The sequence below is a fragment of the Prunus persica genome, chromosome G4 (genome assembly GCF_000346465.2).
Source record: "Prunus persica cultivar Lovell chromosome G4, Prunus_persica_NCBIv2, whole genome shotgun sequence".
Lineage (NCBI taxonomy): Eukaryota > Viridiplantae > Streptophyta > Magnoliopsida > Rosales > Rosaceae > Prunus > Prunus persica.
In genome coordinates, this window is record NC_034012.1 from 5,872,019 (window position 1) to 5,888,141 (window position 16,123).

At 36.3% G+C, this 16,123-nt stretch overlaps 4 protein-coding genes across 5 annotated transcripts; 3 read left to right on the top strand and 1 right to left on the bottom strand.

Annotated features, from left to right (window-relative positions):
• On the bottom strand, positions 197-5,884 carry LOC18780707 (phosphatase IMPL1, chloroplastic). Its single transcript, XM_007211389.2, has 10 exons — positions 5,341-5,884; positions 4,760-4,827; positions 4,385-4,518; positions 3,417-3,505; positions 2,703-2,760; positions 2,561-2,613; positions 1,944-2,042; positions 1,683-1,796; positions 948-1,049; positions 197-511 (listed from the first exon to the last, which is right to left on the bottom strand). Exons 1-10 carry the CDS (start codon positions 5,644-5,646, stop codon positions 413-415), a joined length of 1,122 nt encoding a protein of 373 aa, XP_007211451.1. The 5' UTR covers positions 5,647-5,884; the 3' UTR covers positions 197-412.
• On the top strand, positions 9,434-10,498 carry LOC109948868 (cysteine-rich and transmembrane domain-containing protein B-like). Its single transcript, XM_020562640.1, has 3 exons — positions 9,434-9,759; positions 9,900-10,143; positions 10,258-10,498. Exons 1-3 carry the CDS (start codon positions 9,723-9,725, stop codon positions 10,319-10,321), a joined length of 345 nt encoding a protein of 114 aa, XP_020418229.1. The 5' UTR covers positions 9,434-9,722; the 3' UTR covers positions 10,322-10,498.
• On the top strand, positions 11,231-12,014 carry LOC18780304 (60S ribosomal protein L27-3). Its single transcript, XM_007213913.2, has one exon. The coding sequence runs from the start codon at positions 11,506-11,508 to the stop codon at positions 11,911-11,913; it is 408 nt and encodes a 135-aa protein (XP_007213975.1). The 5' UTR covers positions 11,231-11,505; the 3' UTR covers positions 11,914-12,014.
• Positions 12,147-15,773, top strand: LOC109948869 (forkhead box protein B2-like). Of its 2 annotated transcripts, none has more exons than XM_020562642.1 (3): positions 12,147-12,732; positions 12,889-13,075; positions 15,492-15,773. In XM_020562642.1, exons 1-3 carry the CDS (start codon positions 12,696-12,698, stop codon positions 15,574-15,576), a joined length of 309 nt encoding a protein of 102 aa, XP_020418231.1. In that variant the 5' UTR covers positions 12,147-12,695; the 3' UTR covers positions 15,577-15,773. The 2 variants fall into 2 exon arrangements, with proteins under 2 accessions (XP_020418231.1, XP_020418230.1); XM_020562641.1 differs by lacking the exons at positions 12,147-12,732; positions 12,889-13,075 and adding exons at positions 13,934-14,835; positions 15,183-15,381.

The following is a 16,123-nucleotide window of genomic DNA, read 5'->3' on the forward strand; positions in this document are numbered from 1 at the left end:
GGGAGCTTTGCAATTTTTTAAGTTTTAAAAACCTTCGATCGGCCTTTCCAAAATTTCCTTCCAAAAAACAACAAATATTTCTGGTATTAGTGTCTGTTTAGATTAGCAAGAGCCATGCAGCTCAGTAAAGTAATTCCACAGAGAGGTTCAATTCTTGAGGAGAGAGCAAATGATCATTAACCATGTTTAGCTCAGATTTAGAACAATCCAAACTCTTTCCATTTGCCTATAGCAACAACATAGGAAAACATACTGTGCATGTGTAATTTATATGTAATTCACAGTGAATGTCGCCAATGTAACATTAAGAGACCACCTTTCTGTGGAAGTCATTGTTCACAGCACGATTGGCAAAAATACAAAGAACAAAAATAACTGTCAGGTGTATCAAATGTAGTAATTTTCAGGTGCATCAAATGTCCGTTGTGTAATCGTCAGGCTTGTACCACAATGAGAAAACAATTCCTTTGCTCTTCAATTTCTCAGTTGCAGGTGCAATCCTCTCCAAAAGCTGCATTCACAGAAATATAATTACGTACAATCACTTCCTTAAAACCAATAGTACATTTAATCTTCTAAGTCTGTTTACTGCAAACAAAAGCACTATGGCAGAGCTTTGTTACAGTAACCATCTGCCCTACCCACCCACCCATCCGTTCACTCCGAATCCATCCCAACCCAACATTGAAAAAGAAAAAAGGGAAAAGGGAAAAGAAAACACGCCACTTCATAAGTAGCATCAAAAAGTTGGGCAAAAGGAATTGGTTTTTGACTCTTCACAAATTACTATATAACTAGTAAACAGGATTGGTGGTCCGCCTAATGAAACAGCTTTTATAATTTATGATCATGCATTCTACAAATGACTGAAAGGTTGTAAATCAAATTAATTTTACACATAAGGTTTCCGTAAACAGATTGTTGATAAAGCAGAAGATAAGACTAACATTGCCATGCAGCACACCATTGGATACCAAAACAGATCTATCAAATACACAAAAGTTTCCGCCATCCATGCGAGTAACCTGTCCTCCAGCTTCTTCAACTATCTGCTCAAAATTGCAATAAGAATTTCTATGAATAATTGAAATGGCACATCTGGAGCACCAAGATTTCTGCTGAGGGAAAGGAAAACTTAGTCTTCATGCATCAGTTTAAATATCTTGGCACATAAGATTGTCCTAAGCTACAGTTCCAAATACTTACCATAATCTTCAAACACTTACCATGAAAATGTAAACGAATATGTCCAAGTACAGAAAGCCTACTAATCTGATATATTCTAGAACTGAAGGTATGCTCTGAGGTTTCGCAACTCTTTCTAAATATAAATGGGAAAAGGAGGAATGTCACTTCATAATTAGAATGCAAAAACAACAATTACTCCTAGCGAAACAATGTCTGGAACCAATTGATTCGTAGAAGTATGAAGCCCTCCTGCCAGTGATGCAGGAGAATCCAAGGCTTTTAAGACCAAGTGGGCCTACTTAGCTTTTGGGCCAGCCCACTGCTACAAGTTCAGAAGGCATTGTTTGTGCATGAACGCTTATGATATGATCAATAGGAATGTAGAAGAGAAACATGGGATACGACTTCTAAATAGATATTCATTTCACCAATTACGGATTAAAACAATGCCACAATCGTTAGCAAATGCATTTGTGAGACAAACAAAACATTACCAAGACACCAGCTGCCATATCCCATGGCTTTAGTCGATATTCCCAGTATGCTTCTACAATCCCAAGAGCTACATGGCACATGTCTACTGCAGCGGCACCGAGCCTTCTAACACCCTAACATTACAATATGGGGATAGAAACAAGGAAAGGGGAAAAAAAAGTTGAACTTAGACATGAAGAGACAGATTGAGAGAAAACTAGGAAAAAGAATTATTCCTGAAGTTCATAACAAAATAGCTTATTCAAAAGAAAAGTTAATACCCTGCTGATGTCAGTAAACTCCTTAAATAACTCTATGTTGGTGGTCCATGCGTCATCATGTTCATAACCAAATCCGGTAACAAGAAGAGATCGCTCAACCTGAAATATGGAAGAGTGGGAGCCTCAATAAAATATAAAAGGGTTTCACTTTCAGAGTATGCCTAACACATGAGATAGGTCATCTTCCTCTCTCAGGCATGCATCACCATGCCTAATTCGAGCCTAAAATACAATCGAAATTTGGTTATGTAGAATCAAGTTTCTGAAGACGTGTTAAGTCTTGTGAACATGTAGGAGACATTTTCCCAAGGGCACCTAGTAAGAGTCAACTTTCTGATTAGCGTAACAAACTAGACACGATAATATCTACTCTAAATCTTGAGGAGTATTACAGTGCTGTAATATATTTCAGTGATAAATATAAATAGGATCCAGCCTCTCTGAGTGATTTTGGCTAACAAGTTAAGTTTTGTATTTTCTCTCTTTGGAATTATCACAACAAACGATAATCAAGATACCACTGCAAATATTCTAGCATCACATAGGATCAGACACAGCCATCGACCAAAAGAAATATGATTCGGTGTAGCAGCAAATTTCAAATCTTTTAGACTAACCTCATCTGTTTGACTCACGTGAATTTTTTGACCATTACAAAATGCTCCGCCACCTAACATAGCATGAATTATCAATCAAAGCTTCAGAATATGATTAACTTAGAAAATCAAATAAATAAAGATATAGACCAAATTTTCATACCAGCACTAGCAGAAAATATGCGGGTATTCCAACACATAGGGCCCCCAACAAACTCTACCTGAAAATATAAATGAAAAAACCAGCGTGTTGTTTCCCCATTAAGTCAATAATATATGTTGCAATACAAAATAATAATTGGCTGACATGCTAACAGTTCGATTCTTTTAAGAATAATGCTAAATCAAAATAACTTATCTTGGTAATAGAGTAGGAGATACCGAGTTCAAATGGTTGCGATTGCAACCTTGCATTATAAGCTGAACTCCACAAGTTGGGCTCTAATATGAGGCCCGTATGTGAAGGGAGTATTAGAATATAACATAATCTTTGGTCCACATCCTAACGACTTAAGGTTTCGGAAATGATGGTAAAACAACAGAACTTAACAATATAAGTACTATAGACAAAGTCCACACTCAACTTCTAAAAACAAGCTGATACTGCACCCCTCAATACATCTTCAAAAAAGAATAGCACTTTAATGCATTTACATATTTTCATTTCTCTTTGACGATCACCAAGATATTTTTATTTGCATTATTCACACATCTTGTTCATTAATAAGCTTGAAAGAACTAGAGGTGCATCATAACCATGCATCATGCACTAACAATCCCAGGACCAGTGATTGTGATGATTTTCATAGGCATCTTAACAAAACAAGCAATCATGCAAATAACATGTCAAATACAATCTATTTTATGTGATTAGTACCACGGCGGCAGCAGCAGGTTTTCCTCGAAATAGAACTCCCACAGAAACTGCAAAGCTAGGATAACCATGTGCAAAATTTGTTGTTCCATCTACGAAGATATCAGAGGTTAGATGACACAAAACTAAGAATTATCATGTTAGTCCTATAAAAGGTATCTGGAAACAAATATCCCTGGAAGATTGCTCACTAACCTAGCTACAAGTTTCCACCCTAAATAGGTCTCTCTAAATTTGTGCTAGTCATTGGAAAGTCCATCTCTAAATTTTCATATATAAACGTAGGTTTCTGGCTATCTAAATAAACTTAAGATTTACTGCTAGATATAATTATGGAAAAATTAAAAAAGTGAAAAGTTATGAGGCAAGATTTATGAAGTCTTAAACAATTTTTCATGTGATCTACTGTAAGTTCCAAAACATTAATAGTACAAAATGATGTCAACATAATGGCCTTTTAAACAACCCTAAACTCAACAAGCATACCTAAACTGAACCTTAGATTCAGCAAACATGGAAAATCATGGCATTCTATCTTCTGCAATATTTTTTACTATGACAGGCTAAGGATTAGACTACTCCCATGAGCTACCAGACACATCTCCCTGTTTTTACAGGATCAAGAACACTTCCACATCTCTTTTTTTCCTTTTATTTTCTTATTTTTTTGCTAACTAATCCTCCAAAACATCCACAGGTCACCAATATCAGAATAAATAGATATATTATCTATGGAATCCATTTGTCTAGGCTTTATGAAATTACCTATCACAAGGAGTAGAAGCTGTATCAACCATTTCTATCAAGATAAACCATTATGCTGATAAATTTGTAAGTTGTATGCCAAAATGAATACTTAAGCAGTTGGATACATATATGTAAATATCAAAACATACAGTTCTCAAGCCCCAGAAGATTTTTTCGCATAATAAATAGAAACATGCAGAATCTATATCTTAAAAGATACAAACCTAATGGATCAATGCACCACAGATAATCAGATGAACTATCTCCAATAATTCCACCCTCCTCTCCAAGAATAAGGTGATCTTTGAAGTTCTTTCTCACAACTTCTAAAATTGTTGCTTCACTCTTTTTATCTGTGCTGCAAATAGTTTCTAAATCATACGAAAATTCTTGCTAGGGTATTATATATTTAAGAATGAACAGAATCCATGATAAGTGAATCTTTCTTCATCATGAGGAATCATGCTTGTCTATAAAAGCTTCAACCTCTACATAAAGTGTTAAACCTCTACTCTATTCTAGAAAGTGTTAACACTACACGTCAGTTGAAGCATTAAAACATACACCACTAGTGAAAGCATGTTGATTTAAATTCTTACTCAGTGACCAAGTCTGTCAGCCCTTTATAGGTAATATTCCGAGGCTTATTAACAGCATCCATCACAACCTGAAAAGAGAAGCATAAACATAAGCTATAAGAATAGATGATTTGAAAAAGTTCATCATAACTGAAAAATGGACGAAAGGGTGGGACAGAGGGGTACAATGCGATGATTCTACGTTCTTTCATAGCAACAATACAGTATTATCTTACACCACAAAGGAAATGCTCTCCTTTTTCTATCTCCTTTATAGTGGAAGTCTTTTTTACTATGTGTAGTTGCTAATTTCTATGACATTTGACAAGAAAAATTAACATTTCATGACAACTAACACTCTCAAAGTAAACAAAAGCATTGAAACGAGTATCCGTAACACAATTAAGATACACAAAGGGATTAAAAACATTTTGTAGCATACCCCACAAACTAAAAACTTGGATATTTTAGATGCTTGGCGTACTTTGGGGAAGAACTAAATACAAATGCCATCTGGGGGTTATTCTTTAGATTAAAGAATTTATATAATACATGGACATTCAGACAAACACAGCGCACGCAGACAGAGCTAGAGAGCAAACCTCAGCACCAGTCTTTGCAGCCTTCTCAACCACTTCAATGAGCTGACTAATTGGTATTGGCCCAGTTGATTTGGCGCCTACTTTCACATACAGCTTCTGATTTGGAATTTCAGATAACACAGCTTTTGTGCAGAGAGTTCTCGTGGGTTTGGCAAATGAAAGTCCAAATCTTTGAAACCCATGTTGTAATTGTTCCCTCGAGTTCAGTGAAAGTGACTGGTTTGGTTGATTGGGCGGTAAAATTGACCTTGGTATTTGAGAAAATCTCACAGGAAGGTTTGGGGAGAATACCAGAGACCTGCCCATTTGAATTGAATCGACTCAATGAAGATTAAGGTGTTCCAAGTTTTTCTCCGTATCTTAAAAGCGTGTTTTCGATGGATATGTGAGGCTCGTTTTAGGAAGAAGATAAAAGAGTAGCTTCACTGGGACTGGGTGGGTGAGCACAGCGCCACAAAACTTGCTTTGGTTTTTTATTTTGTCAATTTTAACGTTATGGTAACATAATTAAAAGTCAAGCAAAAAATAGTGTTTTCCAAATTAAAGACCTATATATGCTTTTCTTTTTGTAGATAATCATTTCTTTTTCATTTTTCATTTTTCATTTTTTTAATTGAATTTGAAAATTAGTTTGTTAACTAACATTATTTTTCAGTTCTTCAAAAAATGTTAAACTAATTTCAATAATTTCGAAGACCCTCGGAAATCAATTTTATATTTTAATTTTCAGTTTTTTTTCTTTCTCTCTCTCGGCTCTTTCAGAGATTCTGAGCTTTTACATTTAGTATTCACGTATTATACGCATTTAAAAGAATCTTAACTATTTGATTAATCTAATGGAGATTAAGTATTGCACCTCAACGTTGTTATATGTTATTAAAAACTCACTCGTTACACTGAATCACTTATTCTTCTCTCCTATGGTCTTTCTTTCCCATCCACTCTTATAATTATATCATTTTCATTACTATCCAAACCCGTAAATTGATCTATTCATCCATATATATTATGAACCATTTTTGGTCGAACCACAATTAGACTAATTGCATATCGACCAACAAACCATACAAGCATGGAAATATTTTTCAGATTCTCAAGAAGGGGGAAAGATACATGCTTCTCTCATGCACATCCTTCTCTCTTCGACTTGCAGGACTATGCAAAGAAATACAAGGAAAAGCTCAAAGCTTGCTATTAAAATATTGAAAATTATTTAACTGCAATAAATTTTTAGGCTTGATATCAAGTAATTAACCTTTTTGGCTCTTGCTTTCTCTTAAAAAAACCTTTTTGGCTCTTGCATTATCAATATCATTATTACTAAGAAAAATTAGGTATTAGACATAACAATCTTTATTAATAAGGATTTGATACCTAGAGTATTTCTGTTTTGGTTTTGATACATAGGAATCAAATTTTGTTTTGGATTTGGCCAAAGAGGAGGCCCAGATTTGTTGAGCATGTCTAAATTATAAAGGTAAAATACAATTTTATCCTTTTTATTTAAAAGCCTTCCAAAATCAGATCTCACACTTTCTTTCTCTCTCTCTTGGACAAACGTAGACAACGATTGCCTCAAATCATGGCTTCTCAGGCAATCGATGGAGATGACGATGAATGTGTAATCATTGGTGCAAATCGTCGCGACTCATTCTGTCATATGAGTGTGGTGGGTGATATTACATTTACTTTTGTCTTTTCATTTTGTCGGAGTGAGTTCAGGCCAAGCTCACAGCAGCAAAAGAAAAGTTGGGGAGAGAAATTCGTGTTTTTGAAACGTCAGATGCTTCTTCTTGGCAAACTGAAGAGTCTATAACTGGTATGAAGCAATTCAACTATGCTAGGCCAAACCATTTAGCTTATAGCTTTTTATATTTTGGATTATCTGTGGAAGCAAGCACATTGTGACGCCCGACAGAAATTTTTTTCTTTTCGTCGTTTTTTGTTTGGCAAATGAGACATATGAATTTTTTTCTTTAAGTTGCAGCATTTTCCAAGTAAACAAGCCTAGACCCATTTACTTCCTGCCATGTTCATGGGGCCATGAGTACTAGTAAGTAACAAATAATAAAATCCCCCTTAAAATTTCGTTGCATGCATAGTTCCACATCTTTTAAAAGTACAGCAGATGATTATGATCGGATTATGAATGCCAAAAAAGACATATCATCCATAATTTTATTTTATTTTATTTTTTTTTTTGTGGGGGGTTAGCGAGCGGGTGTTCAAGTCGTATAGTCTGCTAGCAAATATTTGAATGGGAAACATAATCTTCTTGCTTATTGGAAGTCTTGTGAATGCCTCAAGTAAACCCATCTTCCAATATAATGGGCCACAAGGATTTCAGCCCAATATAATGGGCCACAAGGATTTCGGCCCAATATGAAAGGCCACACAGCAGTTCCTTCCATTTTTAACTTTAACCTCTCTAATATTTTTACTTGCTGTATTGTCTACTTTTTCTTTTTTCTCTTTGCTTCTTATTGCTTTGTCCTTAATTTACTAAATGTTAAGTAGCAATAATCAATGGTCTTTTGTTTTACCAAAAATTATCAATGGTCCCTTTTTTTTTCTTTTTTTTTTTATAAATGGCACAGGAGGAAAAAATCCCAAACAAAACTTACATAACACGAACTAAACGGGGCCTAGAGACCCCAATCAGATCATCAACCAAAGCCTCTCCTGCCCAAAGAGGCACCGAGTCAAACCAACAAATATCTATGTCCAGATTATAGCTTCCATTAGCAAGATACTCTGCCAAGCAATTCTGCTCCCGATAGACATGTTGAAGATCACAAACACTGATCTAATTCTTAAAATCCCAGCAACTAGATAACAAACTAGCAAGGGGATGACCCCCAATAGTATCAGGACTTTTCATGAGATGCAGAACAAGTACTGAATCCATTTCAATCATAGGATTAGAGATCCCTCGAGCCACAACAATCTGCAAACCAAAAAACAACCCCCATAATTCAGCTTCCAAAATCTATCATATCCCCAAGTTAACAGAAAATCCACCAACCCAATCTCTCAAGGAATCACGGATTACACCCCCAGCACCAATAGCCCTAAAACAAGGCTTACAAGTACCATCCACATTTAATTTAAAAGCTCCAATCCTAGGATGCACCCAAGCAAGCTCAAGCTGCATTTTAATAAATTTAGGATTGACACAATTGATGAAACAAAGCCACACCTTCACAACAAACTTGAATAATCTTTAGAGGACAATTAGGCAACTCCTCAAGCTAAGCAAAAATATTTTGATTCCTCCACTTCCAAATAAACTAGCAAGTAAAAATAAACATAGATTACCTATGAGCCAATACTTAACTTCAGCATTAGAAAGAGCAGAAACTTTGCTTGGCAAGCAAACAACCCTCCAAACCTCTTTACCTCTAGGACAATCTCTCAAAAGATGCACAACAAATTCAGAAAACCAATAGCAAAAATTGCAAGACGGGTCATTAGTTAACTGCCTTCTTGCCCGTTGTTCATTTGTCAAAATTCTCCCTTGCAAGACTAACCAGAAGAAAATTTTAATTATCAATAGTCTTTGAATCTAGCAAATAATCGTGCAATTCAAATGGATAAGTGTTGATCCGAACTCAACAATTCTCATTACCTTGATTCCAAATGACTTCATGCTGGTCTCACCATAATGCAAGGCATTCTTTTTGCGTATATGACTAGATGAGTGACGTGATTCGTTCACCGTATCAAAAAACTTCTCTTATAAGAGCGTAACTCTTTTCAAAATAATTCACCGTAACTAAATAGTTTAAGTTTTTTTTGTTTTTATTTTAAAGTTAGTTTCTTGCTTGATTTATAAATAGAATTGTATCCAAAACAATATGTTATAATCATATTAAGATATTTCTTAGCTCGGAATATTATTGAGGACTCAAAAGGTCAAGATAGACTCTCGTTCAAACTAACAGATGTTTTTGCAAAGCATCCATCTAGAAGCAAATTAAGTAGCAAACACACAGTCCTTTCTCCCAACCTTCCTTCCTTCCTCAGGTCAGGTCCATCCTTGAAATGAAGCACACAACAGAAGCTTCTTCTTCTTTGACTTTGAAAGCATCAAAACCAACTACAAAATACCCAACAAAAAGGAAGCCTATGCCGCGTGTTGAGACATGATAGGTAATTGAAAATGCATGTGTGTACTTAATTGGCGGCGATAAATAATTCATATTCCTCATACAAAGGCAACAAACAAACAACTGATCTCATATTGACTTGTTTGGGCTTGGGGGCCGCCAAGTATGAAATATCTATAAGACTAATGTAGCCAGAAAAAAAAAAAAAAACACCAATAAATTCTCTAAGCTCTCCTCCTATCTTCATCTCCTACAATATCAATCCTGCTCATCATGAGTCATTACCACCATCATCATCACCAGGCTCCAGGTAAATTACCATATTTAATGTCTGTTTATGTGATTTCATTGGTTAATTAATCCCATTTAATATGTAACTTGGATGTTTACATTTAGCTACTTTACTTTGTTCATGATCAAATATCAACATTTGTGATCACCAAATTGCAGAGGTATATCCACCACCACCCACCTCTTACCCTCCACCGCCTGCCGGCACATATCAAGGGTATCCGCCTCCTCAACCCTATCCAGCGCCACCACCCGTAGTTCACGGATACAATCAAGGTGGTCCATATGTTGTTGCACCACCAGTTGCTTACCCCATGAAACATGATGGTCCTGGATACCCCCCGCAGCAACAGCAGCCAACAAAGTCTCATCATAGTAGGGGTGCTGGATTTTGGACAGGATGGTAAATGAACATTCTGAACTCCCCTTCAATTACTTTTTCCTAAATAAAATCAACTAATTTCTTATCATGTTTATACTTAATTAATTTCATGCTGGTTTCTTTGTATATCAACAGTTGTTCTGCCATGTTCTGTTGCTGCCTCTGCGACTTGTGCTGCTTGCCCTGCTCAATCTTTTAATCTTTTCAAGTGTCGTAACTTCATAATCTTCCCTTTTTCTGTCCACTATGTTTACTTCCATACAGTGAGATTGATTCTCTTTTGTGTAAAGTTTTGCAATAATACATGCAAATTTGCTACATGCATATGTTACTAAGTGTCCTAATTATAAAATTATTATACTCAATTTATGTCTAATCTTCACTAGCTTATATATATGACAATATGTCCCATGTTATAAATGCTGCATTGCAATGCAACAAACATACTACAAGAAACTTTAATTGGCTTGAAGAGACTTTTCAACCAGCTTAATTATAAATTAAGGCCTTCATGGCAAACCATCTTTGACTAATCTCCCTATTAAAGAACATTAAACTCATGAAGCCTTGTTTGACGGGCTAGCTTGGACATGATTATTCTAATTCAATGAAATTAGTGTTTTAGCCGATATTTGGTGCACCAATAGTCACTAGTCGAGGCATGGGTCACAAGGAAACAAGGCTCAAAGCCAAGTCCTACTCTAATCAGTCTTTTCCAACACTTAAAACCCACTATGTTTTGATAAGTTGAACTGAATTGAAATATTTCAATTAAAATGGACAAGAGTCTTGGCGTTGTTTGGTGTACTGGAATTGAACTTATTAAATTGAACAACACTCTAACATATTATGTCTTACAAATCTCACCTAGGAGAGTGAGACTCATAAAATCTACCTTCGACTCAATTCCAATTCCAATCCAAGACCGGCCACCAAATGAGCTAAGGACATACTATTTAGGTCCGCAAATACGTCCACTTTCTATATTGTTAACGCATTTAATATATCTTCCTGAATTTTCAGAAAGCCTTAATCATAGGAATATTATATCTATACATGATAAAAACATAGAGCAATGAAGCAATATGGAAAAATTAAATCAAAGCTGAAAAGATAAATCACTTGGGCCAAGTATGTATGTAGATTCGATAGTCTTGGGCTCTTGGTTTGTCTACTATTTAGGCCAGGCCAGGCCTGGTTTGCTCTATTGGGCTTTTTTGTAATTTCTCATGTTTAATTGCCCATTTGTGAAACCAACACCCTCTAACAACCAAAAGTATATAAAGTAAAAACCCCTTCGCTGAACCGCTTCCTCTTCCCGCAGCCTCCGAGTTTGCTTAGGGTTTTCAACATTTTCTCGGAAAAACCAAAGAGGAACCGAAAATGGTGAAATTTCTCAAGGCAAACAAAGCGGTGGTGCTCCTGCAGGGACGATACGCGGGGAGGAAAGCCGTGATCGTGAAATCCTTCGAGGAAGGGACACGTGACAGGCCGTACGGGCACTGTTTGGTTGCGGGGATAGCCAAGTACCCGAGCAAGGTGATCAGAAAGGACTCGGCGAAGAAGACGGCGAAGAAGTCCCGGGTCAAGGCCTTCGTGAAGCTCGTGAACTACCAGCACGTGATGCCGACGCGCTACAACCTGGACGTCGACCTGAAGGAGGTGCTCACGGTGGACGCGTTGCAGACACGCGACAAGAAGGTGGCGGCGAAGAAGGAGATCAAGGCCCGGTTGGAGGACCGGTTCAAGAGTGGCAAGAACCGGTGGTTCTTTACCAAGCTTAGGTTCTGAGTCGTTGGCTCCCTCTCTATGTTTTTCCAATTTTGGTTGTTATGTGATACTAGCATATAATTTTGAGGATTATTATTGCGAGTTTTGTTTTAAATTTGTGCTTAATTTTCTGTTCATTTTTCCCAAGAAATATATTTGAAAATCACTATGAACTAACTAACTGTCAATTAGATTAGATATATCAATGGCCTTTGAATCTAGCAAATAATAGTTTAAGTAATTTAAAAAAAAAATGCAAACATAAAATATGTGTTAATAATAGTAAGATATTTCTTAGCTTCTTCTTCTTTGACTTTGAAAGCATCATCAACCAATCAACTTCCCACAAAATACCCAATGCCACGTGTACTATATTGACGCGCCCCTTTGGTTCTGGCGGCTGCCAGCCAAGTACGAAATATTGAAAATGTGGTATAGAAATGTTGTAAAAGTAGAATTATCCATAAGAGTAAGACTCTCTAGCCAGAAAACCAAAATATTTGTTTAAGCTCTCCTCCAATCAATTTTTTTCCCCAAACGAAAGAAAGTTTATTAAAGTCGAAGGGAAAGGTTTATAAAAAACTCACTCAGGCCAGACTTGGTTCCATATGGTTATCTCCTACTTTTGACACAAAAACCGGAACCTAGTGCGTTGCCTTATTACACTGAAGGGGAGTATCTTTGAAAACTACCTGCTGCAACTGTCCAGCAAGCATCTGGATATCAAAAACAATCTAAGCTCTCCTCCTATCTTCATCTCCTACAGTATCAATCTTTAGCGTATATTATATAGACTGCTCATCATGAGTCACGACCACCACCATCATCACCAGGCTCCAGGTAAATTACCAAATTGCTTATACTATCTTAATCTCCTACACTATCAATCTTTAGCATATATATATATATATATATATATATACTGCTTATATATATATATAGTTTGTTTACTTTGTTCATGATCAAATATCAACGTTTGTGTTTACCAAATTGCAGAGGTATATCCACCACCACCACCTTCCGGTGCAGTTCACGGAAACAGTCATGGTGGTCCATATGTTGTTGCACCACCAGTTGCTTACCCCATGAAAAATGATGGTCCTGAATGCCCCCAACAACCACCTCCCTGCCCCGAGCCTGCAGAGTCTCATCATCGTAAGGGTGCTGGATTTTGCACAGGATGGTAATTGAACATTGTCAACCCCTTAAATTACATTTTTCTCAAGTAAAATAAAGGGCTAATATGTTATCATGTTTATACCTAATTCCATATTGGTTTCTTTGTATCGACAGTTGTTTTGCCTTGTGTAGCTGCTTTTGCGACTTGTGTTGCATGCAGTGGCAGACCTATTAAGGAGAAAGGAAGTACAGCTGCACCTCCCTCTTTGAAAAATCACCTAAAGAGGTCGGAGTTTGCCCCTTTTGTGGTGCTCACCCTAAACCCTAAACCATCCCTTCCTCTCACCTCATGTCATCATGAGCAATAGTACTCGTTCATATAATTTTGAGGAGGATTATTATTGCAAGTTTTGGTTTAAATTTGTGCTTAATTTTGTGTTCATGAATTATATTTAAAAATCACTATGAACTATCAGTCGATTGTTACATTGCATGATTTTGATGTCCGTTTATAAATAGGTTAGATATATCAACTATGACATAATGTGCCTAAAGCATTGGTAGTAAAACTCAACCGGGACAGTTAAGTTATATACAAGGCCACTGATGATGCATCTGACTTATATTCAGGCATCGACCGACACGCTTAGAGCATTACATGCTGCTTCCCCTCATTCTGAGGGTGAACAGTAACAGTTGCACAGGCCTCAGCTCCCACATCAGAAACAGATATAGAGCTTACCATTGGCCATTCTGCTGATTCTGCTAATTTTTCAATTCATGTGTCACTATTTTGTGAGTCCACATGAACTCATTAATTGTCACTTCATCGTTTAACAAAACATTTGACGGTGACAAATGTATGATTATGGATTAGTAAGAAAATTAAATTTTAGGTACGAAAAAAAGTTGAAGTAGTAAGAATTAAATTTTAGAAAACTTTCAGATAGTAAAGTGAAATTCACGCTACATAAATTCTTTATTTATTTTGACATAACCTTTCATTTTGGAGAAATTTTGTGTCCAGATTTCAAACGGCTCCATGTTGGTCTTCACTACGATGCAGAGGCATTCTTTGTTTGTCTCTTATAAGAGTGTAACCCTTTTCCAAAATAATTTACATTAGCTACATTGTTTTATATTAAAATATTAAGATATTTCTTAGCTTCTTCTTCTTCTTTGACTTTGAAAGCATCATCAACCAATCAACTTCCCACAAAATACCCAATGCCACGTGTACTATATTGACGCGTCCCTCTGGTTTTGGTGGCTGCCAGCCCAGTACGAAATATTCATAAGAGAAAGACTAGTCTAGCCAGAAAACCAAAATATTTGTATAAGCTCTCCACCTATCTTTTTTCATTTCCCCAAACGAAAAAAAGGTTTATTAAAGAGAATGGAAAGGTTTACATCACTGACAAAAATATCTAAAATCCGCTCAGGCTAGGCCACACTTGTACCAAACATGCTTCTCAAGTCAAAAATCCACTAAGACCACACTTGGTTCTAAACATGACGCTTGTTCCAAACATGCTTCTCAAAAATCCACAACATGCTTCTCAAAAATCCACTCAGGCCACACTTGGTTCTAAACATGGTTACCTCCTACTTTTGACACAAAGGCCGCAACCTGGTGCGCTGCCTTATTACACTGGCGGGGAGTATCTTTGAAAACATGCAACTGTCCAGCAAGCATCTGGATATCAAAAACAATCTAATTAAGCTCTCCTCCTATCTTCGTCTCCTACAGTATCAATCTTTAGCATATATTATATAGATTGCTCATCATGAGTCACGACCAGCACCATCATCATCAGGCTCCAGGTAAATTACCAGTTAATGTCTGTTTATGTGATTTAATTGTCTAATTAATCCCATTTAATATGTTACTTAGATTAATAAACTAAGATACGAGGTTGAATATTGCAATATGCAAACACAACTATCAAAGTCTCAAACATTAGAGGGGTTTTCACTTCTGATCTACATACAAATTAAACCTTGCTTTGTACTTATTTGGTGTCCCCAACAAAATGACATGCTTTAAATTGTTACAAATTAAGTGTTTATGAACATATTTTATATATATATATATATATATATATATATCAACGTTTGTGTTCAACTTTGTTCATGATCAAATATCAACGTTTGTGTTTACCAAATTGCAGAGGTATATCCACCACCACCACCTTCCGGTGCAGTTCACGAATACAATCAAGGTGGTCCATATGTTGTTGCACCACCAGTTGCTTACCCCATGAAACATGATGGTCCTGAAAACCCCCAACAACCACCTCCCTACCCCGAGCAACAACAGCAACCTGCAGAGTCTCATCATCGTAGGGGTGATGGATTTTGCACAAGATGGTAATTGAACATTCTCAAGCCCCTTAAATTACATTTTTCTCAAGTAAATTAAGGGGCTAATATGTTATCATGTTTATACTTATTCCATATTGGTTTCTTTGTATCAACAGTTGTTTTGCCATGTTGAGCTGTTTTTGCGACTTGTGCTGTATGCCGCTGGGTCCCGAAGCTTACCTTTCCTATCACACACGGTAGTCAACTTCACAATCTCCTCCTAGCAACTAGCCTTTTCTGCTGTAAATTGGATTTCCTGCTGTAAATCGGATCGTATTCATATATATATATTATTTCCTACCTTAAGTAGATATCTTGTATTAGTATAAATAGGGACTTTGTGTAATCTGTTTAATACAAAGAAATATATTTTGGGAGCTTCACTAATATACCCAAAATATGGACTGAAATTATAAAAAAACCCTACATAGAATGCACTTTAGAAACACACCCAAAACTCATTTACTACATAGAAATTGGTGTTTAAGTTTCTATAAATTACATGATTGCCATTGATCAATTTAAAAAAGAAGTCCAACACAAAAAATTTAAATAGCACCCAAAACAAACCCAGCCCAATTTTATAAAAAAACCCAAACAATTCATTACAAACAAAACGTCTTGAAAACCATAGCTTCATTAATGTGCCATGTTGATTAATGACTGTAATATTCCACACCTTTACTGTCATGTTGATTAATGGTTGCAATGTTCCAGTCTAGGGTAATAACACTGCTATTTTCCTATG